General features: G+C 37.1%; 1 protein-coding gene across 1 annotated transcript in view; it reads left to right on the top strand.

The window, feature by feature from the left end:
• Nucleotides 1-26,644, top strand: part of LOC124605520 (protein O-GlcNAcase) — a 139,688-nt gene extending 113,044 nt beyond the window's left edge. The window contains exons 15-16 of the mRNA XM_047137263.1: nucleotides 4,348-4,507; nucleotides 21,264-26,644. Coding sequence (XP_046993219.1) covers nucleotides 4,348-4,507; nucleotides 21,264-21,394 — 291 coding nt within the window. The 3' untranslated portion in view covers nucleotides 21,395-26,644. The remainder of the gene's footprint in view (nucleotides 1-4,347; nucleotides 4,508-21,263) is intronic.
• The last annotated feature ends 1,111 nt before the right edge of the window (nucleotides 26,645-27,755 follow it).

Genomic DNA, 27,755 nt, shown 5'->3' with positions numbered 1-27,755 from the left:
TCTTGTTTGTTTCTCCTAAAACAGGCCAAACATTGTTCCAATACGTCCATTCTCATGCATTTTTAATCCAGCGTCAAGTTGCGGCACCTATCTTGCAGATAATTTTTTCATTTCTAATTCTTCAGTTAAAATGTGATATACCCTACAGAAATGTGGTATACCCTACAGAAGAATGCTGAAGATTAGATGGGTAGATCACATAACTAATGAGGAAGTATTGAATAGGATTGGGGAGAAGAGAAGTTTGTGGCACAACTTGACCAGAAGAAGGGATCGGTTGGTAGGACATGTTATGAGGCATCAAGGGATCACCAATTTAGTATTGGAGGGCAGCGTGGAGGGTAAAAGTCGTAGGGGGAGACCAAGAGATGAATACACTAAGCAGATTCAGAAGGATGTAGGTTGCAGTAGGTACTGGGAGATGAAGAAGCTTGCACAGGATAGAGTAGCATGGAGAGCTGCATCAAATCAGTCTCAGGACTGAAGACCACAGCAACAACAACAACAACCTTTCAGATGACATATGGCAAGCGTGAGCAATTTCACACACTTTCAATCAGCGATCCTCCATGACCATTTTGTGCACTTTTGCAATGATTTCTGGACTAGTGACACATCTTGGCTGACCATTGCTTGGATCATCATCTAAGCTCTCCCGATCAAATTTAAATTCGTTTGTCAGCTTGGCAACAGTTGAGTATGAAGGAGCAGAGTCCCCCAATGTATTCTGGAAATTGGCACGAAAGTCCTTTGCTTTCATACCTTTCTTTACGAAGTACTTAATCACTGTTCGAATCTAAATTCTTTCCATCTTCGCAAATCATTATGTTGGAACAACAACAGAGCCACGTCACTGCCACAGCTCTCTTCCAAGAGCGCTGATGTGGCATCTGTTTATAAGCAACAGTCCACCGAATGCAATTTCACCTACCATGAGTGCCGCTCATTTTTCAGTTTCTCCAGCCTTCTGTATCCAGTTCTCTTGTGAGTAGTCAAAATAACTTCACTGAACTCATGTTTATATAGTGCAGTTATTTTCAGTTTATTAAGCAATTACTTAATTGAAGTTGTTTAGTGAGCTTTAGTGTAAAATATATTCCTATGAACAGTGGTTGAGAAGTGTTTAATTTGTAAGTGTGATGTTGTTGGTGATCTCTGTAATGTTGGTAGAAAAGGAATTGCCTGGTAAATATGACACATTGCTTCCGTATATTGTTGTCAACATACTGTAAAGCCATAAAACTGTGTTTAAGTCACTTGGTGGTGAATTAATGAATGACCAGAAAGTTACTGCACCTGTTTCACCATGAGTACATTCCTAGTAGAGTGCGTAGATCTCACCCATTCAGGAATTGCTGGCGTTTGTGTTGTCAGCTGCACTGAGTGCAGCTACTTGCCACACATCCACAGTATATCTTCCAAGATGGGTGTGTATATGTCTTACAGAGTGGGACTGATCATGTTCAAGTCTAGAAAAATAATCTGCTATAATCTATTACTTGACTTACGTTCAAATATCCAAAGTTTCATAACATATTATAGGTGACCTACTTTTGTTGTAAAAAGAGAGCCAATTTAAGCCTCCGTGCCTATTCAGATGTTGGGAGTGCTGAGGTAGGGTGATGCATGTGATACCTCTCATGCTGTGAGAAGCAACCCAACCATTGGTAGTAGGGACAATGAAATTGACATTGTCGAATACATATTGGCAACATGACTTGGAACAGGCTCTTCAGTTTGGTAGACAATTGATACCGCCAACTGTTGAGCTTTTTACATAATAGCTCACTTAACAATTGGAAATCAGCACTAACTTATTTTGTACTTTATAAACATGAGCCCAGTGAAGCAATTTTGTCTACTCACATAAGAGAACTGGATAAAAAATTCTGGGGAAGTATAGTCAATTTGTAAACTAGAAAGTGAGCAGCACACATTGTTGGGAATTTGTCCCCCCCCCCCCCCCCCTCCCATCCCCCACCAAAAGAATGATTCAGCTGCCATACAGGATGGCATAATCAATTTTCCCATAGCAGTATAGAACAGTTAGCAGAGATTTATACAGATCCAGTTCATATGTGTTAGTATTTTTGGTAACTCACACCTGAATTCTGGAATGTAATATCTGTGCACTGCATCGCTGGTGGTTCATAAGGTGGACTGCGAAAGGATTGGTATAACTTTGTGAAATATACAATAGTTCTTTCTTGTGATGTAGTGGGGCAGAGAGAGTGGGAAATTGCGTGTTAGGTTTTCAGTTTGCAAACCTATGAAGGAGGGAAGAGCATGACCACAGTGTGACAACCTGCCTTCCATCATTCTGCCCCCCTTCCATACCCCAGAACACAATTTATTCCTTAAAACAGATCTCCTACATTTAGTTGTGGTACACACAGTTAACAACTGTTGTTAAATCACTTCATTTGGCAACAAACATTAATTTTATCCCATTGAAACACTGCTTTTAATAGTTTGCAATTTTTCCATCCTTGCAACACAGAAACTATTAATGCTATAGAATAAATGAATAAAACCTTTTTTTGTAGAAAATTTAATGTAGTTTAGTCTCATACTGCTAAACTTTTTCACTGGAAGCTGCAATTTTTGAATCACTCAAGAAAAACCCTCATATTCACACTCCAGTGGTCAGGATTTGTAGCATGTTGCTCATGGCTCTCCCTCCTATGTCTGTACAAAAATTTGTCACTATAAAAGTTTTTCTCTTAACTTTCCTTAGCTCAAAAGACAACTTACTGGGGTATGCCTGATATCTGATTATACCACAATCATTTAAAGACAGTTCAGGGGTACAAACTTGATGGGGCTGAGGGTGAGCTTTTCATTCTGTGCATAAGTGAAGAAAAATCGTGAGCCATTATAGGGAGACTGAAATGGCAGTTTGGAAGATGACAGCGACCCCTGGGGCTCCGTTAGCTTGTGATGGGCCAACATTGCCTTTTCGTTGAGTGACTCACCTTGTCACACATATGTAAATTTAGCCTACATCTATAGATTCGGTACCCTGTTATTTCTTTGACATGAGAGGACAGCTTGCTATCTTCACTGAAGTTAATATATTATATATAAAAACAAAGATGAGGTGACTTACCGAACAAAAGCGCTGGCAGGTCGATACACACACAAACAAACACAAACATACACACAAAATTCAAGCTTTCGCAACAAACTGTTGCCTCATCAGGAAAGAGGGAAGGAGAGGGGAAGACGAAAGGAAGTGGGTTTTAAGGGAGAGGGTAAGGAGTCATTCCAATCCCGGGAGCGGAAAGACTTACCTTAGGGGGAAAAAAGGACAGGTATACACTCGCACACACGCACATATCCATCCACACATACAGACACAAGCAGACATATTTAAAGACATATTTTCATTTGGCAGAGGTGCAAGAAGTCTTCAGCCAAGTTTTTTCTTATTGTGTGTGTGTGTGTGGGGGGGGGGGGGGGGGGGGTAGAGGCACTTCTGTGAATGCATTTGTGTGTGGCTCTTTGTATATAATGTTTATATACCGTATTTACCTGATTTAAGACGAGGTTTCTTCCCAAATTCGTCATTGGAAAACCTGGGATTGTCTTATATTCGCAGATTGAACTATTGCTGCTGAGGAAAACGTACTCTGTTTAATAGATTAATATGATTGTCATCTTACATTTACAGATGATGCTTTGGCTGTTGAGGTTTCATACAAATTTATTTTGGAGAGAACTATGATGAGTGTTGGGAGGGGAGTGGTGAGCGAGCAGTAAATTTCATTTTGCTTCCAACCATGGTAATCTGTACTGCATACATTGGCTTTTTATGAACATCTACCATGTTTAAACTGCTGTTTGCCCAAATCCATTTGTGCTCGTAATGGAATTGACTTTAAAATTGGACAAATACTCAACACTCAACAGTAGCATACATTTCTGCAGGGTATGCTAAAGTCTAGATTGGGGTCAGTGGCGTACTTACATGTTTCATGGAGCAATGTTCTCGTTGCTCACTATGAGGTATGACAGAAACAATAGGGGGGTGTCAGCTGTTGGTTTTACACAGCCAATGTGAGAGTGTCGAGGAGACAGTATGTTTTTGTAGAAAAAGACATTGTAACATTCTCTCGTCAGTATAGAAGCAAAATCTGCTACATGTTCGGTTATGATTTTGATTAGTAAGAATTTGATAAAAAAATAAATTTTTCTCAAGAAGCCTCCTAAAAAATGGGGAGTCGTCTTATATTCAGGGATGTCTTATATTCAGGGTCATCTTATACTTGGGTAAATACGGTAAGCTTACTATGTAAAGTCACTTTCTTTAAAAAAATTCTATTGTAGTGTTGTATTCAATTTCAGGAGGTAATAGAATGGTTCCATACATACAAAGCAGATGTCCCTGATGTTATCCATAGTCACCATCCATCTGTTATGTGTTGTGCGCTGCTTCCAAATGTCCTGGATCAGAGTGTATCCAAGAGACTAGTAACCTGCTTACTGGCAGCTCTGCGAGCAAATGGTGAGGAATTATTCTATCTTTAGTTGAACCTTGGTTGCTGGTTGCTGGTAATACACTGACCTGCATGAAAAACACAACCCTTCAATTTCTTACAAAAACTGAAATTTATTTTAAAATTATGACACTTTTATGACAATAATCGACTATCTTGTGATGGAATGTTGTGGTACTGTCCATCTAAGTGTTCAACAACAAGAAAAGGAAGACAATTCTAAACAAATTAAGCCAAAGACGCACACTTCAAAGAAATTTTGAGTAAGCTCATAAAGGTAATGCACGTCTGTTTTGATATTATACACTTGACGCTTTGCTTCACAGACCTCGGAGGTGATCTCGGACATCTCTGTTCGCATCTTCATAAGCATGTATTGCCACCTCTAACACGAGTGACAGCTTTCAATGCTTCATGATGCTCCTGATTAATGTGGTAATGTCCTGTTCATGAATTATATCCCATTCTTCCAGGAGGGCATTCTGTAGGTCCTGTAGGATGGCTGGATAGTGCCAACGGGCTCTACTCCCTAGCTGGTCCCAAACATGCTCAACAGGATTCAAATCAGGGCTTCGATCAGGGTATTGCATAGCGTGAATCCCTGTTTCACCAAAGAACTCTTGCACAATTCTTGCATCATGTGGGTGTGCAGTGTCATGCATTGACATAAAATTCACCACCAATAAATGGAGTGAAAGGCACAAAATGCTCCAGAGAGATTTCCTCCACATACTGATATATGGTAAGGCTCCCATGTTCCACGAAGACCAAACCTGTCCTTGCAGCTGTATTGATTCCCGCCACACAATCACAGAAGCACCCTGAAAGGTGTCATGGAGGAGAATATGCAAGGGGAATCCCTTGCCCTGGCCTTGTCCAGACCCTCTCTCTTCCGTCAGGTGATGAATCGTGGTGGGGTGGGGGTGGGGGACTAGGAGTGTGATACGTATATTGGAAATCTTAATAAAAATTTGCTGCTTAAATAATTAAAAGAAAAATTTTGATAGAATGATTTAAAAAAATTGTAGATTATTTAACAGGGGGGGGGGGGGGGGGGGGGTAGGACGTCAAACGGGCCGACTTACAGCAGGAGAGGCACCACAGGACACTTTATTTTCTACTGTCTATACTTTTACAAATAAATTCATAAAAAACTTGTCAGCATAACCAAGAAGTATTCAGGATTCACACTGATAGCAGTGGACGTTGAAAAACATAACAAAAGCAATTTGCTTTATATGTGAAATTCGACCATTTTTACCGTTACCATTGGCTGCATTAATTGCTTTAGGTACACTTTTCTTCATAATTAAAGGAGTATGAAACTCTAGAATTTATTTAATTTATGGAAAAGTGACTGAGTTATTAAATTTTAAACTTCATGTTTAGAAACAACTCAAATTTTATATTTAATTATCCCAATTTTTACCATAATTTTTAATAGATTTGGAAAATTCTAGAGTTTTGCATTAAGGAGTTTGTGTTTAATAAGCATACCTAGTTTGATAATAGAATATTTATTTTGGATTCTACATGTACCTAAGTACAGAAAATTGTGTTTTTACAGAAAATGGCCGTTAAAGTTTCTGCTTGTATTTGGCATAGTTTTAGAACTGTCCAGCACCACAAGCAGGTTCTTTTTCGTTTTCAATGTCAGTTTCCTTCCTCTTCACATTCCTATGATGCACTCTTCTTGACTTTATGACCTCCAAAAATGATTTATCTGCTTTCACTACATGCTCTCTGTCTATTGCATACAAAGCTTTGCTACAGTTCACTCCGGGCTTAGTTCCCATTTTCTCTAATACATATTTCCTGCTTTGCACACCGTCATTAAAACATGAAACTGCATCATAAACACCAATAGCAAGTGCATTTCTTCCCACAAAACAGTTTTTGACAATCTTTCCCATACACATTGGTTAAAATCTTCATTTGGTTTTGGGTACCACCATGAAGGCATTTCCTCAGTAAGTTTTCATTTGCAAGGTCCCTGAATATAGGTTTGATGGCTTCCATTACAGCAGTTGGTAGAGAATTCCTATGATGATATTCTTCACCACCAGCAATTGACCTTTGGTAGCCACACCATGATTCACTTCGTTTTGGGCATAAGTTGTGGATAGGGTTATTGTCTGTGGACATTTTGTGGAAGTATAAGGCCCAAACTGCTTGCTTCATATTTTTCAAGTCCCCTGTGTTCCTTCTTATTGCCAAACCATAATATGTCTGTAGTTTGTCAATTTCTGCATCCGTCAGTTGCCCTCTCCCTTTTATTCCCTTCCCATCAGATAATTTTTTTCCTGACAAATCTTGTCTCAGCCTTGTAAGTCCAGTGCCAAGTCCTTTCTGTACATGTCCCACATATTCTAACTTCTGCACAATAGTCTCAGCTCCATATGGTGCACACTTTTGAACCTCAAGGAAAGCTTTACTGTCACCACCACCAAGGTACTTCACATAACGCAGGCCACGGGAGGCAGCAGATCTGGTAAACAAGCTTATAACTCCCTGCACTTCCATACCTCCACTTGAGCCTTTATAGTTCGTATTACATACATGATCTGCAATCCCTTTCACACAACTCTGACAAAATTTACTCAGCACTTCAACATTTAGTACCATACCAGTGTCAACAGGTGTTGCTGTTAAAACACCATTCAATGAAGTGTGCCATCTTTTTTGCCAGGTACCATCAAAAGCAGCCAGTATGTCCCTGTCACCATCATTTTCGACAATAGATTCTTCTGCAGGACTTTTCATTGAAGATTCTGCAACTTCTTTTACAGCCTCAATCAGTAAGCCATAATTCCTCTCAAACTTTGCTGGAGGAGGAGGAAGATTAATCACTGCACAAAGTGTTCTTGCTGCCTTCTGTCCCCTACCAGTACAGCACATGCCATATGCTACCCTCAAATTCACATCATAACCTTTGTTTGCGATTTTAGATGTCGTGCAAAATGCACCAACGTTGCATTTGCTGCACGTTACAGATAAGTTCATAACAAGGCCTTTCCTGGCACTCTTTATCTTCCACCAAAGAAACACACTGAACACCAAAGCAATGCTTGCACATAACATTGTCCAATATTAATTGTGACAGTATGTTAACATCAACTATAATATTACATGAACCTTCGGATTCACAGCCTCCATTTTCAGTAGTACCAAAAACAAGTTTCCTTCTAGAAGCACTCAGTGAATTGTTTACTGGCTCTGAAAGGTTGCAGTCTTGAGCCACTGGTGTAACATTTGTTGTAACACCCTTTACTGTGTATCTGTTGCCATGGTGACGTTGTTTACGGTTGAAGCAACGAATTCTAGGCATCCTGTGCGATAATATGCCACAAACGAACACAAAACAACACAGCAAAATGAAAATTGTGTCGAAGATCACAGCACCACACTGCACGTCTTTCAATACATAGAACAAACAAAACCAGCGATCAAAGCTATGCATGTTGATAGCAGCAGAGAAAGTATTGATATCGATAGTCCTTTGTTTCACGTATGACTATCTTTGGCACAAATATTACATTCGAATTCTACAGAGTGAAATACCCGTAGGTATGACAGAAGAATGCTGTGCAGAGGGGCGTGGCGCTGCACCTTCGTACACTTAAGACCAAATTACGTACCTTATAACTCCTCAGATACATAGTTTTATACATCAAATTATTCAGGAAGATGTGCGTTACAAAATAAGCATATTTTTGAAAAATCTTTTTTTTCTCCTTTTTCAATGTCTTACCCCCTTTAACTGGTACTAATATAAACAGACCTTCAATATTTAATCCTTATATGTTCTTCACAGTGATTGGAGGCTAGACTGCTACTCATCAGTGAACAACACTTGATTCCATTGTTGTACTGTCCAGCCAAGATGTTCTCTTGGGAACTGTAGTCGAGCTGTGCAGTGCTCTCTGGTGGGTTCTAGACCTGTAGAAGGTATTCTGAACTGAAGATTCGCTTCTTTCAGTCTTCATTGAGCGGTTCTCTACCAACATTGACCCCTCGAAACTGGTGGAGTTGATTTCGTGCTTCAATAGCAGTGCTGTGACAGTTGTGAGGGACTTACAGTTGTAAGAAGCAGTCATCTCTCTCCAATGCTGCTCTTCTTGGGCCTATTTCTGGGGTCTCCTTGCAAAGCCTCCAGTTTCCCTGTACCATCCTGTTGTTGTTGTTGTTGTTGTTGTGGTTGTGGTGGTCTTCAGTCCAGAGACTGGTTTGATGCAGCTCTCCATGCTACTCTATCCTGTACAGACTTCTTTATCTCCCAGTAATAACTGCAACCTACATCCTTCTGAATCTGCTTAGTGTATTCATCTCTTGGTCTCCCTCTACGATTTTTACCCTCCACACTGCCCTCCAATACTAAATTGGTGATCCCTTGATGCCTCAAAACATGTCCTACCAACCGATCCCTTCTTCTAGTCAAGTTGTGCCACAAACTTCTCTTCTCCCCAATCCTATTCAACACCTCCTCATTAGTTATGCGATCTACCCATCTACTCTTCAACATTCTTCTGTAGCACCACATTTCGAAAGCTTCAATTCTCTTCTTGTCCAAACTATTTATCGTCCATGTTTCACTTCCATACATGGCTACACTCCATACAAATACTTTCAGAAACGACTTCCTAACACTTAAATCAGTACTCGATGTTAACAAATTTCTCTTCTTCAGAAACGCTTTCCTTCCCATTGCCAGTCTACATTTTATATCCTCTCTACTTCGACCATCATTAGTTATTTTGCTCCTCAAATAGCAAAACTCATTTACTACTTTAAGTGTCTCATTTCCTAATCTAATTCCCTCAGCATCACCCAAGTTAACTACATTCCATTGTCCTCGTTTTGCTTTTGTTGATGTTCATCTTATATCCTCCTTTCTAGACACTGTCCATTCCATTCAACTGCTATTTCAGGTCCTTTGTTGTCTCTGACAGAATTACAATGTCATCGGCAAACTTCAAAGTTTTTATTTCTTCTCCATGGATTTTAATTCCTACTCCAAATTTTTCTTTTGTTTCCTTTACTGCTTGCTCAATATACAGATCGAATAACATCGGGGATAGGCTACAAACCTGTCTCACTCCCTTCCCAACCACTGCTTCCCTTTCATGCCCTCTCGACTCTCGTAATTGCCATCTGGTTTCTGTACAAATTGTAAATAACATGTTGGCTCCCTGTATTTTACTCCTGCCACCTTCAGAATTTGAAAGAGAGTATTCCAGTCAACATTGTCAAAAGCTTCCTCTAAGTCTACAAATGCTAGAAACATAGGTTTGCCTTTCCTTAATCTATCTTCTAAGATAAGTCATAAGGTCAGTATTGCCACAAGTGTTCCAACATTTCTACAGAATCCAAACTGATCATCTCTAAGGTTGGTTTCTACCAGTTTTTCCATTCGTCTGTAAAGAATTCGTGTTAGTATTTTGCAGCCGTGACTTATTAAACTGATAGTTCAGTAATTTTCACATCTGTCAACACCTGCTTTCTTTGGGATTGGAATTATTATATTCTTCATGAAGTCTCAGGTTATTTCGCCTGTCTCATACATCTTGCTCACCAGATGGTAGAGATTTGTCAGGGCTGGCTCTCACAAGGCTATCAGTAGTTCTGATGGAATGTTGTCTACTCCGGGGGCCTTGTTTCGACTCAGGTCTTTCAGTGCTCTGTCAAACTCTTCACGCAATATCATATCTCTCATTTCGTCTTCATCTACATTCTCTTCCATTTCCACAGTATTGCCCTCAAGTACATCGCCCTTGTCTAGAACCTCTATATACTCGTTCCACCTTTCTGCTTTCCCTTCTTTGCTTAGAACTGGGTTTCCATCTGAACTCTTGATATTCATACAAGTGGTTCTCTTTTCTCCAAAGGTCTCTTTAATTTTGCTTTAGGCAGTATCTATCTTACCCGTAGTGATATATGCCTCTACATCCTTATATTTGTCCTGTAGCCATCCCTGCTTAGCCGTTTTGCACTGCCTGTCGATGCCTTTTTTTAGACATTTGTATTCCTTTTTGTCTGCTTCATCCTACGGTTCTGAAAATCGTGGAAGGTGTAGTCCTCAATACTTCTGCAATGTAATGCATGCTGTGGCCATCTTCCACTAAAGCAACAGCTTTAGCAGCTTGTTCACTGCTTAGCGGCCTGTCTACTCCAGAAATCTGATAATGGCAATCACAGAAAGATCCTATGCACACCTGAGATTGAAAGGGGAATAGTTCAGGGTACAACAATAAGCACTACAAGAGTGAGAAAACCTTATTCACTCGCATTCAGTGACTAGTTTTCCAGATTGCATGGGAAACAACAATTGAGGCTAGTGCAGTAAATAATCAACACTTCATTGTTTGCTCCCTAAGCAGCATCAATAACATACCCTGTCTCAAAACATTGGTTGAAATGCCTAGTTTGATTGAAGATAATTATACAGTTATTACACATCATTTATTGGGTGTTGCGTTTTTCATGCTGCTCAGTATAGTATGCAAAATATGAGATATTAAAAATTACAGAAAAATGCAATCACAGAGTAAAATTTTGAAATTGCTTGAAAGTATATTTAGTGAGAAGGTCAGGAAATAACCTTGAGAGCAGTGAATTAAGTGTTGAAGCTGCAGGTTTCCTCAGTGAAAGCTATGTGAGAGAAATAGTATACTAAATAGAAAATAAGTGTTTACTGAGCAGTTGGCACACTACCAATAGAAGGAAGGTCAGAGAATAAGAAGGTGGTGACCTTTCTGAGTGTCATTTTCTCAGTGGTGTGGTAAATGCCCATGAATGGTTTATTAGCCAATACAAGTGTGGAGTGAGAAATAGAGGGATCATTGGAAGTAGGACAGCAGCTTGAAAATTTAATGTCTCATGCTATAAATAGCTGAAATTTTCAAATGCCTTTATTAATGTTGTGCATTGTGCCCATTTAATTATTGGCAGGTTGAGTTTATAATTAACAGACTGTTATCCTGTGGAGGAATGTTTGTCCTTGTGTATGTGTTCCAACAATGGTGTCGTGTAATTTTAATTTTGCACTATGTTTGTAACAGCAATTGATGCTAGAAAACATTTTAGGGGTGTGTAATGTTTTGTTAATCTTTTGTTTGTCAGAATGATCTCCCTAAAGAACACAGTTTGTTGTCTTATTCCATAATTGACTTACAGGATGAGCATTAAATCTCTCTTTCTTTTCTCATGGTTTTGACTTTAGTAGACTGTTCACTACATGTTTCCATTACTTTTTTCTTGTGTTGTACAACTGGATGACAATCCTCTTGTATACAACTGGATGACAACCACTAGCTTCACATTTACAATTATTGGTTTCGGTTATGATCTGCAGCAGTGTTCAGACCTGTAAATAAATAAATAAAACAGCAAACCTAAAAACGTGTAGCAACATTACAGAAAGAAAAGGTTAAAAGTATCGTACCAATGTAATGACATTAGAAGTCTCGAAACACAAAGGTGTTTAACATAAAGAAATTACATATCTACATACAAGTGAATACTGTATGACAAATGATATCATCTGTTGATCATTATATAAGGAATATTACATCAATGAGAAACAAAAAGTAAGCCATGGCACCAAGTAAAATGAGATAAAAGGAGATATCCATACAATCAGCATCTGCTGAAAAAGGAAGCCTGTGACATCACTGCAGCCTCTGTGTAGTCTCTTTGGTAACAGGCCCCAGAAGTCAAAAGTTTGTGAAGAAATTGCTTTGAACTATCTGATGCTTTGTGGAATGGTGTTTTCTCTTTGAAATGACATAATTGTTGCATTTGTAACTTATTGCTGATTATGTTTAAGTGGTTTTGAAATGAAATAATGTAGTATGTTTAATTGCGTGGCCATATTCCATGGAAGATATTATGTATCAATTGTTATTGTTTTTTGCTGTCTTATGCTTGCTGCAATTTAAGAGAATATTTTCCCCATAGACGTTTTGCTTTTATTTACAAATTTACATTTGTTGTTTTTTCCTGTCTTAAGTTTGAATGAATGAAAATAGCCTGTGTTGTCCCATTGAGGGCAAAGGCCTCCTACAAGTAGGGGTAGCCGCTTTTAAAGATTCACTCGGTGAGCTAGTCCGCATAAGAGGGTACCGCACTTAATGCACACTACACATTGAATTACACTTGATCACTTAGTTGTAGTTCTAGTTTTTTTCCACTCCTTTCTGTTTCAGGCTATGCTAGTCCACTGTGTTCCTGCTTGTTTTCTGAATAAGACCGACCATTTGCTTCTTGGTCTTCCTGGGAGTCTGTTGCCGATGTAGGTGTCATCTTGCAGCCTCTCCACGTGGCCGCCCCGTTTCCATTTGGTCTTCAAAGCCTGTTGTGCTATGTCTATTGTTGCTGACATCTTGTGTGTTGAGGTGTTCGATATTCTATCTTTCAGAGAGATGCCAAGGATCTTTCTCTGCTCTTTCTTTACTGCAATTTAAAGGAATTGTTTCATAGAAGTGTTTTATACTTACGTGTAAAGCATCTTCTGTGGTCATTGGTGTATCTTCCTCTTGTTTCCCCAATAACAACTGCAAAAAAATCGCCCATCACAGTTTGTATAGCCTTACCATTCAAATGTCCCACTTGTTCGAGATGAGTATGTTCAATGTTACCAGAAAGTTATGACAGGCCTACTTTGTAAATTTTTACAATTTGTTTTTATCTGTAAGCTAACTGTATTTCAGTCAGTTTTTCAGTCAGTTTTTTAAATGTTATAATGCATCTAATAATGGGTGCCAATAAAAATTTCACTGCTGTGGTTGGACTACGAAGGAAGACTGAGTGTTTTTTCATAATGCTCAGCTTACAAATAATGAGGGAAATAATAAGTAGGCTATTGTCCTGATTTTAGTCATAATATATAGTTTGCTTGCACGTAACATTTTGAGTATTTGTCTTCTTCATTACTGAAACACCTTTCACACTAAAGGCCGGCAGTAAATCACATATTTGGTTCAAATCACAGAGATTGAGAAGTTGCAGTTTTCACAATAATCTTTGCAGCTACAATTAGGTCATAAGCAGCAACTAAAAGAAACCTTTAAGCATTATAATATTCAGTTCCATGTGTCATCCGATGACCAATGTTCATACTTCATTCTAAGAACTTTGTGTCTCACGCTCTGAACATATAATCCACTTATGGGCGAAGAAATGAGTCAAGAAGATAGTTTATTCTGATAAAAGTTTCACATGTGCTGTTTCATCTGGCACGAGCACTGATATTTTTGGTTATAGTGTGAAGTGTAATACTGGACCCCGCCCGCCCTCCAGAAATCTTGGTTTTGTAGGATAGCCCGAGGCCTATGTTAGATTGAAAGATGATTATAAGCTTGTGGTCACAGATTGAATTATAGTGTACTCTAATATTCATGTTTGGACCTTTTTTGAACACACTTTACACCATAAGAAGTGAAACTGCTAGATAGATTCAGAAAATGTCTATTAGATAATGACCAGAGGAATAACACATCTATCTTAGCAGACGGTACTGTTTTCTGTTCCATCTTGTAAATGTAAGTTATTGAGCAACAACAGTATATATAAGAAATCGTTTTTGACGTGCTACCAGCATGACAGCAAATAAACAACTGCCTAATAATGTATGCATAATCATTGTGAAGCACACACTTTTGATAACGGAGCAAAGAAATACAGAAAATTAGCATTTGATGAGGACTGACATCTTGAAAACAGTACGGTACATAGTTTCTAAAATAGTAATAATTGAGTTTGTAACTTCCTGCTCCATGTCTTATAATGACAATGATGCAATAAATAACCGATAATCCAACCCATATTCACTCACCATTTTACGGCAACAATGCCACAATTCCATCCAGTTCCCCTTCGTCACTGCAGTTGGAATCTGTGCCGAAATCATCCACATGGTCGTCTCAAAAACAAATTTGAATGAATTCTCTTTACCCACAAGTCTGTACAAGAATATGCTTTGAGCCGTAACAATATGCTCCTTTTCCAACAGAACTTTGTGTTTGTCTAGTGCTTTGTAACATAAGTTAGTACTTTTCAGCACAATTTTTAGTGATGTTTCCGCACCTAAAAAGGTCACTTTCTTTTAATGACACTAGTAACTTTGCTACCGTAGGATACTCTTTCCTGCTGTAGTAAGCATAAATATGCCTGCAAATTGCACCAATCTTGAAAGACTCTAACTCAGTGACAGGGCGAGGCAGCTTTTTCTTCTTTCCAGGTGTTGCTAAAAATATATTATCTGATCTAGACAGCTTGGAATCTTTACGGCTCATGTCTACATCTTTCAGCTTTTGCAATAACATTACCTTGCTTACTACTGTTCTTGCACTAATTCCAAGAGCTTTTGATGTTCGTTCCACAGCTTTATTGGGGGGAATTGATGGCTGTCCATGATTACATGTGTATTCTTTCTCCTGCTCATAAAACTCATGGGTTGTCTGTAGTAACTTCACTGCAGCGCTGTCCAGTGGCATGCCTTGACGTAAAGGATTGTCACTAGGAAGTGAATTTGTTTTGAGTATCAGAATGTGGTAAGCCACAGTGAAAGAAATCACAGTTCAACACAAGCACATGGTAGAAACGACACAGAGTGTATGTTGTTTAGGCAGCAATTACTGTGCTGATATTGGTTCACGCACCATGCCTAGCTCCTACCTAGCGCTTCTTGTTCTTCATATGTTAATCTGGTACACCGCCAATTTGAAATGCATATGTCAAGTGGAAAGTTTCAACGGCCTGGGTATATATTTGGCATCAAATTTGAACTACATTGATCAAAAATCCAACTTACATGTAAACATGAGCAACACCTGTGGAGAAGTGTACATAACTTGAAATGCATTGCTTTTAAAAAATCAAACAAAAATTGTTTTCTTTTTTTAGGTAGTCATATTTAATTCCTAATAGAGTTGAGTCACTGTCTAAATATGACACTGGGCAAACTGATGGTGTTTTTCTTGGAAATGACTAGGCACACAGGCATGAAATTTTTGCCGCAGATTTGTTGGGGCAAATGGACCATAAAAGTAACAATGCAGCATGTGGAAAAATTGTATTAATTTCAAGAAACTTCATAAACAACATTGGAGACTCCTATAACCTGCTAGGGACGTTATAAAGCTGCTTTTAGAGATCTGTCTAACAGACCTTTTACGTAGGTGCCTCTATTGTTGAACATGGAATCAAAATAAAAGTGCAAATAATGAAATGAAATGTAAGGGACAAGCCATACTGGTACTTACATAACTGTAAGATATAAATTATGTCATAGCCATTTATACCAAGCTGTTTAAGGCTGGAAGGTACAAAAAAAGATATAGTGTTAATTTATTTACTTAAAGGTATCATTTAAAGCTGTTAAGCACTGTGACACAAAGTGTGTGAGAGACCATTAAAATGAGTCTGAAGATAAAGCATCAGGTGTAAATATTTTATGCATCTGCATGTTGAAAGGTATGCAGACAGGAAACATTAAAATTGAAACTTCCTGGCAGATTAAAACTATGTGCTGGACCGAGACTCAAACTCAGGACCTTTTGCATTTTGCAGGCAAGTGCTGTACCATCTGAGCAACCCAAGCATGACTCACAACCTGTCCTCACAGCTTCAATTCTGCCAGTACCTCGTCTCCTATCTTGCCTGTGAAAGGCAAAGGTCCCGAGTTTGAGCCTCGGTCCAGCACACAGTTTTAATCTGCCAGGAAGTTTCATATCAGTGCACACTCCGCTGCAGAGTGAAAAATCTCATTCTGAAAACATTAAAATTGTGAATTAATGGTTTATTTATCAATCTTTACCAATTAAGGAAGGAAGGAAATACTTTGTATTAGAGTATGTTTCATTGCTACAGAACTGAAGCCGAAAGTGTCTTCTTAGTCTTTTTCAGTAGATAGATTATGCTCTAAAGCTGTTGCTAGCTGTTAATTTTTCAACCTCAGCTTTTTCTCGTCTGTCACTTCACATCTATTCTCTTCTTTTGAGAAGCAGGAAGAGCAGTCCGGGAACAGCAATGGAACTACACCTGGCTTCGAACATCATTTTTAGAAGGGGCATTTAATAATTGTTCTGTCATTTTATGCCAAATTTGTGTTTTCCAAGGACAATCATCCTTCTGAAAGTGGGTTTGATATACTTGTAAATAAAAATGAGTATACTCAAATGTGAAACATGGGGAAGGCACACAAAACACACACATAAACACACACACAAAACCTGACAGTAGACACAAAATGTTCCATATAAGCTATTGAAAGAAAGTAATGTAATTACTACAAGAAGTGTATTTATGTAGGTATCAAAAACACTTCTTTGTTCTCCTTAACTATGGCCTATTTATTTTAAATGGTAGTGTTTTTATGGACTATCTGTGAGGTCCTTTTGCTTTTCTGTGTTTTAATTATTATTTCAAAGTCAATGTGTTAACTCATACACAAAAACTGACAGTGTGAAGAAAGCTGAAACATTGCCACGTAAGTGCTGTGTGGTAGCAGAAACATATGCACACAGTTATTTTCAAACAGTTTAATTGTATACCTGAAATTCAGAACCAGAAATTAAGATAATTTGTTGAAAGAACTGATAAGTTACACATAACATTTTACACATGTGTTCAAGGACTTTTTTGTGTTTATATCTGCTGACAGACTATAAATCCTTGAAAACAGAAAAACATACCTGTCTTTCCATTTGCTGCATTCACCTACTCATGCATTTTTCCCTTTTGGGGAACTTTGTCAATATCCTTAAAGAAAAATAGTTAGCTTATTTGTGCATCGTAAGATCAGAAGCATTTTTGACTCAGTGCTATGCAGTGAATTACTAACATGAATTTTGAACATCATGTTGCTACATACAGTCAAATTCATGGGAGATATGCTGATTTGATGGCTACTATTCTCTTAGTTTTCATTTACTTGGTAGACCTATATGAAATTTCTTGCCGTTTTTCATCAGGCAGCTTACTGAAAGTTTTTGCAGCATAAACCAGAACTGAATACTACAGCCAGACCAATTTGTGTTATTAGCAGCAAATACTAAAGAGGAAATGTGCCATGTGAACGTAAGGAAGCTTATGTTCTCGAAGAAGCATCTGCAGAACATTCAGTTGTCAGATTTATACAAATTTCTGCTGCTTGCACCTGCGCAAATAACAAATTTACGTAATGTAAACAAGCTAATATGGGGGGGGGGGGGGGGGGGGGATGTCGCAAGCCGAGAAAAGAACCATGCCAAACTGTACTTTTACTTATTAAAATTAACCTCTTTTAAAAACTTAAACAAAACACTTGAACTTGATTAAAGTTATTTCTGTGAATCCATGAGAGCTATCCTCATTTCATCCTCCAGAAATTTAAATACAATAATTTTTGGGCCTCCATCATAATTTCTTCTAGGAGATGGCACAGAACAATGAGACAGCTTTTGGTAGTAAAAAGATCATCATAAGTTGATTGAACACACACAGATTGTCCATTCTAGTGCACGCAAGGTAAACAAAATCAATCATGTAGCAATTATTCATGAATGAGCACAATTACGACAAATAGCATGCAGTGCGAATGTTTACAAGCTTCTGTTGCTGACGTATGATGCCATGTTGTGACATCACTCACTACATTCACAGGCTTTATTTTTTTTAGGAGGTGCTGATGTAGTACATGCCAGCAGTCGCTGCTAGTGTGAGGTATACTAAAGGAAATAAGTTAACATGGCATTGGAATGTACATATAGAAAGGCAAATAGTGAGAACCACTCATCAGATAACTTATTTTGCAGTATTGCTAAAATACATGGGACTAAACATATATTAAAAGAATGGTACTTGTCCGCCAGGCAGTGCGAAGACCTGTTTATGTCCTAGTGGGTTACAACAGGATGTCACAACAGTCCACTAGCTATCTGTAGCTAATGTCCATTTCATTGAAAGAAAAGCATTGTTTTCTTGATCACTGCATTCACTAAAGTAAATTCATAAAATCTTTTCCTACATTCTTAACTGTTTCAGTTTTCCAGAATTGATATGATAGCTTGGTTGTTTCATCTTTGTTGCTTCTTTTTTTTTAAATGACTTTTTGTGTGCAAAATTTGTATTAAAATGTTAAAACAGAGTATAAAGTTACTGAGTGCAGTTGGGGGAGGGGTGGGTGTAAAAAATCTGTAGAATAAATCACTTTTAATAACAGCTGAGATATGAATGTGATACTGTAAAGTCCTGAGTAGATTACAAATAATGAATGGTTTAAAGGTAAGAACTTGAAGTATAGTTGAGGCACTGAGTGGCACATAAACAAGATTTAAAACATTACTATAGGGAGCTACATCCTCCACTCCTGTAATCGTCATGGCCTCAGTCCCAGAGAATCCACTGTCGCTGGACTCTCCCATCCAACAATTTCCTCTTCCTCTGTCCTGTCATCCCCTCCCAGTGCACGTCCTCACATTGTCTTTGGCGTGCGCTGATTTCCACCAGCCTCTACAATCATGCCAGCCTATATATCCGCCACCCCTCCATCCTCTATTTCTAGTCAGCAAACTAGCCACCTCCCTCCGAGCCACTAGCTACCCACCCTCAGTAACTCTCCCTGCATCTCTCCCCCCCCCTCTCCCTCCCTCTCACCCTCCCTATCTCCCCCTCCTTCCCTGTCCATCTCCCTCCACCCAACACCTCATAGGGGCACATGCGTGTCTCTGCTCACATGCGCGTACATCTGTGCGCGTGTGTGTTTTGTTTTACTGTAGGTCATCAAAGGCTAAAATCCGAAAACAAGCAAGTTCTCTTCCTTTTGTGTGTGCCTATCGACAACTCCACACCCCTGTTTTTCAGTGAGTGGTCTCCTTCAGTCCTAAAGAATTTGAATCATTGTTAAGCTTTCAGGCAATGTCTTTCTTCACAGCCAAATAACAAACACAAACATACAAGCAGCAAAGTGCATAAGTTATTTCTGAAACCGTATGGAAGCTCAGCAACAGTTTATCTTGCTAAGGTGTCTGTTGTCCATCTAATGCCTTAACTAAACGGCAAATTATGGCCTTTTGCTTATTCCATAATTTTTTAATGTGTTATTTAATGTTTTGCTTTTGGCAGTTGTGTAAAGTCTGACTATAAAATAATGAAATGCTACTATTTTTATGAGACAGAGAAAGGTGGCAGCTTCCTTAGACCTAAGGAAAGAGGATATATATTAGTATAGTTCAGATTTTGTGATGGACAGGCAAGTCATTAAATATATTATCATCTTAATAATGGCTAATCAGTTAGAAATAAGGAAAGAGCCTACAGTGGACATACAGGTATAAATCATTATTGTCATCATCATCATCATCATCATCATTATGACCACCATCAGGAGAGCTTCAGTTGGACCCTTTTACTTATCTTTAATTAAGGGACATACTCACAGCAGGTGGCGTAAATATCTAGATGTGGAATGTGTATGTTTTGTGGTTGAATGAGAGTCACTCCAGGTGTAAATTAATTTTCATACCTAGTTGACTAAATTGTGTATCATTTTAAAGTGTGGACTTTTAGAACGGTGTTTATGGTTTTGAATACTTCATTCCTGTCCCTGGAATGTAAAGTAGAAATACAGTAGCTACAGAGTGTTCTAATTCAAGGGGTTAAATCTCAATATCCATTCAGAAGATGTCCAATTATTATTATTATTATTATTATTATTATTATTATTATATGCCCCCTGGAACTTAGTTTGTTGCCATATGAATTTAATAACATCTGTGATATATTGTCATCTTGTGAATTCAAGAATTATGTGTTATTTTAAATAGCTGCCTTTTGCAAATAGTATTACTGACTACTGATGTTTCAGTAACATTTGGCGAAATATTTAAAAGATCTCTAGGAATTACCAAAACTGAGTGTGTAAAAATTAGAAATTTTGTTTATCATTACCAGCTCTTTCTGTGATGTGATTCAGTATAATTAATTCAGATCTCTGATATTGCCTGCTGTTAATGACTTGGCATTAATACTGTAATACAGTATTGCTAGTTTTAGGTTAATGCCCAATATCAGATGTAGTTACATACAGAAATTACAATTTGGCACAACTAAAAATCCTAAAACAAAAAATAAAAATATAAATTTTAAGTACACTATAGACAAAGTAAAATAGCAGTTTTGCTGGTCCAGTATATCTTTTTTTTAAAAAAAAATGGGTTCACAACTCACTATCTTCATTTGTGTTTTTGGAACTTGTGGCCACACATGGAGTTTCAGCTCATTTGCACTCAGTGAAGTTAGAGTCCCAGAATGGCTTATTCTCTGTTTACCATAAGAAATCAATGAGAGGATGAATACCTTCACCAGTGTCTGAAATATTGAATAGCAGTTGTGAAGTCTTGAGTGGAAATACATCTTGCTGTGTGTCATGGGTCTTGTGGAGAGACAGTATAGTCTTCAATTGAGCAGTACTACGAAGTACTGTACACAACTTTACTGAAACAGTCATCTGTTGAAACATTTGATGTTTTTTTTTATTGGCCTTTAAATGTTTTTTTAATTATAATTCATGTGTGTGATTGTATTTTATGATGAAAACAATCATAGAACTAGTTATATTACTTTAAATTAATCTTTACTAAGTGATATTCAGCAAGCAGTGTGTTGTAAGTCTGATTGTTTGGATGCAGTAATTGATGGAAATAGCAGTACTTGTGTTAATAAGTTATACAACACAACTTACATGTGTTTTGTTAAGTGCTAAAATGTCTGTGTGTTGATTTGCAGGTTCGTTTGGTGTCTATGTTCCCATTAATTCAAAGGACACTTATATGTTGGAGTTTTATGGTAAGTTAGGTTTTCTGGAATTGCATCCTGGACTGAATCCTGAGATAACGTATCTTGGCCGTGTCTTCTGAGTGAATGAGACTCATGACCCTGGACAGCTCTTTTATTAATAGAGCATGGAATTTGTGCCTGAGGTAATGGCTAATGGGTCACTGTTATCACAGCAGATCTCTTCTTTCATGTGTAAATGTAGAGCTGCTAATTGACAGTGGATGTGATTCACTACTGTTGATAGTGGTTATAACAAAGAATGAGGGTGTCATTTCTACAGCAGCTGATATGAACTTTTAATGTCATGGCTGCACAAAATGTCACTATGTCGACAGCATGTATTAGACAGTTTGCGGAAAATAATTAAGAACTCTTCAGCTAACAGCCACATGTATCACATGTAGTTGTTACTGAAGTGTTAGTAATTGTGTGTGTGTTTGTGTGTGTGTGTGTGTGAGAGAGAGAGAGAGAGAGAGAGAGAGAGAGAGAGAGAGAGCGCGTGTTGTGCTCATGTACACAAATGTTCATGAGACCATGTATTTAAAGGATATTCGTAAATAGTTTATTTCCTCACATGCAGAGAGAAGAAATGGAAATATTGCAGTCAGTCTTAAAAACCTCCTTTCTGTTAGATTGTTGAAAGAGAGGTGAGTGTGCAGTTTCATTTAGCATCAGTATTAAATAAAATCTTTTTTTGGAATTGGAATGTTCCAGTAATGCACAGTTTAGTGTAACGTACCTTGTATTTGTTGCTGACTGGTGTCCATGAACTTATATGAAACAAATGGATAACAGTGATTACTGGCTTAATCTCATATTTGGACAGTGGTACTTCACAGCACATCTTGTGGTGCCAATTTGTATGATGTTACTTCTTTTTATGTCATGTGTTGTTCTTTTGTCTAGTCATTGACTTCTCCTGCACTCATTATAGGATGCACTGTATGCTGTGAAACACATTGTGATATCATATATTTCTATTTCTTGATATGCAAAATGAGCAGAAATAATATAGAAAATTTTCAGTGAAATTTCTGTATTCCAGCTAGTTATTTTCAGAACATCATGGACACACATTTAAGCCATATGCAGGCTGACTGTCTTGAGAATAAGTGGGTGGCGAACATGTAAAATAATAGCCTCATAAGTGGTGAATGTACAACTTCCAGGATGATCTACATCCCAGAAAAAATTGAAGATATACAATCTGTAAAATATTTACTGTAGTAAATATTTACTGTAGTAATTTTGTTAAGAAGTGGTATGTGAACATTTATGAACATGGAGAATAGTTTAGCTGATAATTATCTTGTAATCAGCAGTCAGAGATTCAGTGGAGAATTCTGTGATGAAATTTCCTCTTTGTTGTAGTGAAGGAAGTTACATAACATTATGCATATAAATGCTATCCTTTTCTGATCTCTGCCTGCTGTGTGCTCTTTGATTTTTTGTGTGGACATTTGTACGTGTATCATGTATTGATGTCTGACAACAAAATGTACAGTAAGATAACTGTTGTAAATTTGTATTAACTAATACACTGCCATTGATGACTGCTTTTCGTTTTCTATTCAAAGCTCCGATAGAACTAACGTGTCTTGTACTTTTTTAATTCTCACCCATTTTCTTCAGTGACACAGTCTATTGCTGAAAATAAACATTCCACATTGCTTTGCTGTTGCAATATTTATTGAATAACATGAACTAACTGAAGAGTGATAGAATTGGCTATTATTTTGCCCCCATAAAATAAAACTGAAAGCGTTTCTGTCACGGAATCTCACTCAGAGAATTCTTTTTGTTAATAGTTAACTCGAGAAATAGGGACGACAGTGTAATATGTGTTTGGAGCTGATCCATTGTGTCATTGGTTTTGTTTTCTTTGTCTCCTCTCTGTGAGTAACACTTGTAATTGTTTTTATCCACTTCATTAAACACATACTTGATGTTTTTAAGTTAACTGCTATAGGCAGATATTTTTGATAGAAACACTGATTGGAGATAGAATGCCTTCATTACATCAGGAATAGAAAGAACTCTTGTGGTTCTTGTCATATTAGAATATGTAGCTTTCTTTCCACTGGTTGTGAACATTCTGGTTCACAGTAACAGAACAGAAGAAAGCAAAAACAGATCAACCCCATATTCAGTCTCCCACCAGTAACCCTATCTTTTTAGGGAACCTTCTCTCTTAAATAATTGAAATATGGCTGTTAAATTTATTCCTAACATAAGTTATTACATAAAGCCAGTTAGAGTTGCAGTTGGTTTTTGTGTGTATGCACAACACAAAAAAAAAAAAAAGAAAATGGAAAATTGATGACATCATAGTATTTTTAAGTAATCAGTAACTCAATACATGTTTTCTACTACCTTACAGGTACAGCTTTCAAAACATCTGCAACATATTTCACAGCACTGTAGTAAGAAATTTGTGAAGACTTGTGACAAGTTCAGTTTCTCTGTTCCTTTCCTCAGTATTTGTATGTGAGTAATCCTGTTGAGTTCAGAAGCTCTCCCTGTCTACTACTAGCACATAACTGATTAGCACCTTTGTTATTTTAGCATCAGTTAAAGTTTCTTCCATTTACGAATGATGGCTGTTAGAAAAGACTTACTGAAATTATGAATCTTGCAAATGGCATACTTAAAGAATTAATTAAATTGTTGGTGATAAGGATTTAAGTAGTTTGGCATTGCCATGCCATTGTTCGTGTATGCCATGGTCTGCACAAAGTATTGTTGCAGGACAATGTGGCAAATCTGTAAGCTATCTCTGAAGCTTCCATTCAAGTGAATTTAGCTGCAGCCAGATCTGTCATCTACAAAGATTTTTATGACATCTGAAAGCTGAGGTATAATGTTTTTATTGGTTAACGTGAAATGTGCAACTCATTTTCGATCATGCTGCCAATAAAAATTATGTTGGCTTGACATATTTTATTGATACAGTTTGCACTATATTTTCAGTTTTTATTTTTCCCTTGCCTACAAGCAAATAAGCTGAACCTATACTCAAATTGTGAAACACTTAATAAATGGAAAAACAGCCATAGGACCATAATGTTCACATTGGTTTACTTTTTATTTTGCTGTAAACCCTGTGATAGTGAAAATAGTATTAGTAAGTGTAGTGACTATTATAATTAAAAACAAATAACACACTCACTTTGCCTCAAAAAAGTGGCTAAGCCATTTAAGAAATTTTTATGGACTTTATGTTTTGGAACTTGGGTCCTCGTGAAAGAGTAGACAGACAGGTAGTTTTATATATTAGAAGATAAAAGCCAAGCTGGTCAGATTTTAGGAGCTATTGATTCGTGGGCAGTGCAACATTACATGGAAAACAAGTTTTTGCTGATTGGTGGAGTATCATATTTCTTTGTAATTGATAATTTGAGCAGAGTGACACTGACACTGACACTGTCTGAGGTGTTCTAATATCTTTGCCATGACTGGAAATGATGACGGATTCTTAATAATTTGTAACCTGAATCAGTTATTTGGTTTCATAACACCTATTCAAATTAAAACTAAAGAACTTCCCAACACATTAATTAAATTCATTGCTTAAAGCTGTTTGTTGCAATTGAATGAGATGTATTGTTTCATCAGTCACTTTGCTAGTACAAACCTGAACCAGTCACATAGACTTACTTAATAAGAAGTTCTTTACTGTGTACGTGTAGCGAACTGTTATTATATTATTGTGTTTATTCTAATCAGGCAGTGCCTCTCAGTACAAAACAGTGACCTGTTCTTAATTTCTTTATTAGAACAAAGAAAGTAATTTTTTGATAAAGCTCAGTCTTTAAAAAGCACTTTTGTCAACACTACATTGCCTCATTTTATTGTTTCGCCCTATGTACTGCTTCATAAATTTGTTATAATTTTTGTCATCTTCACTGAACTGTTGAAATGTGGATGGTTTACATACCTGTCTGTTGCCCAACACTTGTGTTATAATTATGGTACTTCATTCCCAGTAGTTGGTCATTGATTTGGAATACAAACCAGACTTGTAAGGTTGAAGAAGAGCAGTATGACTGCTTTTTTGCTATCAGAGAGTTGTATAGGTATCAACCTTGTTTTTAAGTAACAACCACCTTGGTGAAGCTTTGGAATTGTTTGTTGAAAGTTTCTACGTGGTAAAGGCTGTTTCTTAACCATAAAAACAACAGTTAACTTCTGTTGTAATGTTCTAAGAAAATTATCCCTCAAGTTACCGTATTTCCAGTGTGAAACACAGTCCCCCCTCCCACCCCCCAAATTGAAATACACATGAAGTTTTCACAGAGAGTAGATGACAGAACTGCAGCTCACTTTTATCACTGAGCTTCCAATTGTTTTATATTGTGGTGTTAAATTGTGCTTTTAAATTGTGCTTCTTCAGTATTAATAATTTGAAGGGTGCTGAACTGATCTATTGTAACTGTGGTAACTTATATTGTTTTTTGAATGATTGGGATCAGTAAAAATTGATTTTTTTTTCATGATTTAAATACAATATTTTGACATTCAAAATATTTTTTCACTTTTTGGTGGTAACTGATTTTGTGAACATTATTTCTTTGTTTGAGAGAATGCAAGTTTATAATATCTTTTTGTACGGTGAAGTATTGCACCTACGAGAAGAACAGTGTGATATTAGTGTTAGGCTGTATTGAATTTAAATGTGATGTTTTAGTTTGCCAGGAAGAATAATTTATGTAGTACTGTTAATGTAAAAAGAAAAAAATATATATATGTATGTTCAGTGTGCTATAGTGTCTCACACCCATAGCACTTCGTTGACATGTCACAGGTTTAATTAAATCTGTTGTTTTACATCTACTTTTGTTTTATTACAAATGCGAACTGTTATCGTATTTTATTTATCTCAGAGAATTGGTGGAAAAATGATTGTGTGTAACTCCGTGTTTTAGAACCTGATTTACTACATTGACTGAGGATTTCCATTTCCATAGCAAGCTAATTAATGTGTTTTAATTTAAGTGGAAAATACTTATTGTATGGCAGTTTTTCATTTTCTCAGTATTTATGTATATGTTTTTTTCCCTTATTTTTCATTGCCGCATTCATGCTTGAAGAGTAATCTCTTTGTAATAAGACTGTGATTATTGTATGAACCATATGCACATTTTATGAGTAGGCTGCACATGGCCAAGTCTGTATTATTCTAAATCCAGACATTTTATTTATATGATTAATACATCTGTCTAAAGATGGATATAATATTTGTATGAACAATATAAAACTCTGTGAGTAAAACAGATTAAGAGGAACAATGATTATCTTGTATCAAATAAAGTTATTGTTTCAGACATTGAGTACTCTTACTTTTGAATTAGGCTACATGATTCTCTAGTAGAAATTGTGTGCTAGTGGCCTATAAGAAATAGCATACTGAAAATAACCAGATCCACATAAAAATACAGTCCACAATGAATACTAAGTAAATAAACAATTAAGCTTCCTACAAACTCTGCAAACAGTGCAGTAATGTTTTGCAACATTTGCTCTACAGGTATCTTTTAGCATACTGCTGATAGCCGTCATTTGGAACATGAGACATGAAACAAGTGGCAAGGCAGCTTTATTAAACTTTATTGATGGCAAAGCAGCAGCAGCACATTTTTTGTGAAAGAATAAAGAAGTATTTACTAGTCAAGTATCACTACATTATTTGCAGATGATATTAAAACTCCACATATTGTCAAGTGTATGCCAAAAATTTAGAAAACACTATAAATAAATTCTGTATTTAGGTGTTTTCACTGAGGTGTTAAGGTATAGTATTAAGTTGTGTTCATCAGGTCACAAGAATGCAAGGGCATCCAAAGATGCGATAATTTACCAATTAAAGAACAAAGTTTGAAGTAAATTAACTTTTAATGTAAATTCTGGTGTGATGTCTAGCGATTATTTTATCTCTTGAGTGTCTTTAAGTGAAATCTGATAAATATTATTGTAATACCAAAAGCAGAATTCGCCTGAGAAAACTGTAGAGTTACGAGGAGACAGAATGACATTGCAATACTAGTGAAAGATAAATTAAAAGAAGAAAAAGCTATTACTCTTAGTTTTTTGAACTGCTGTTCCTCATTGGGAAGAAAAAAGTATGGGTTTGGGAAGAAAAGGCAGTCAATCAGACTCCAGGTTGGGAGGGATGCATCAGTTGTGAGGATGAGGCGAGACAATCAGTCATGTAGAGAGAGCACTAAGCAGAATCCACAGTTTAAGTGAAACTGATCTCTGATTTACCATTCCAAATTATTCTGTTTTTTAAATTAATTTTTTATTGGAAAAAGTGAGTAGCAAGAATAATAATGTGAACAGTACTTGTAGGAGAGACATTACTTTTTGCACCATTCATGTTCTCTTTCTTAACGTATCAAAAATCCTCTACTAAAAAATTTTGAGACTGAAAATTCGTTGGAA

Source organism: Schistocerca americana, chromosome 3 (genome assembly GCF_021461395.2).
Source record: "Schistocerca americana isolate TAMUIC-IGC-003095 chromosome 3, iqSchAmer2.1, whole genome shotgun sequence".
In the NCBI taxonomy this organism is placed as follows: domain Eukaryota; kingdom Metazoa; phylum Arthropoda; class Insecta; order Orthoptera; family Acrididae; genus Schistocerca; species Schistocerca americana.
Note: the sequence above shows the minus strand (reverse complement) of the source record. Positions and strands in the feature narration are given on the sequence as shown.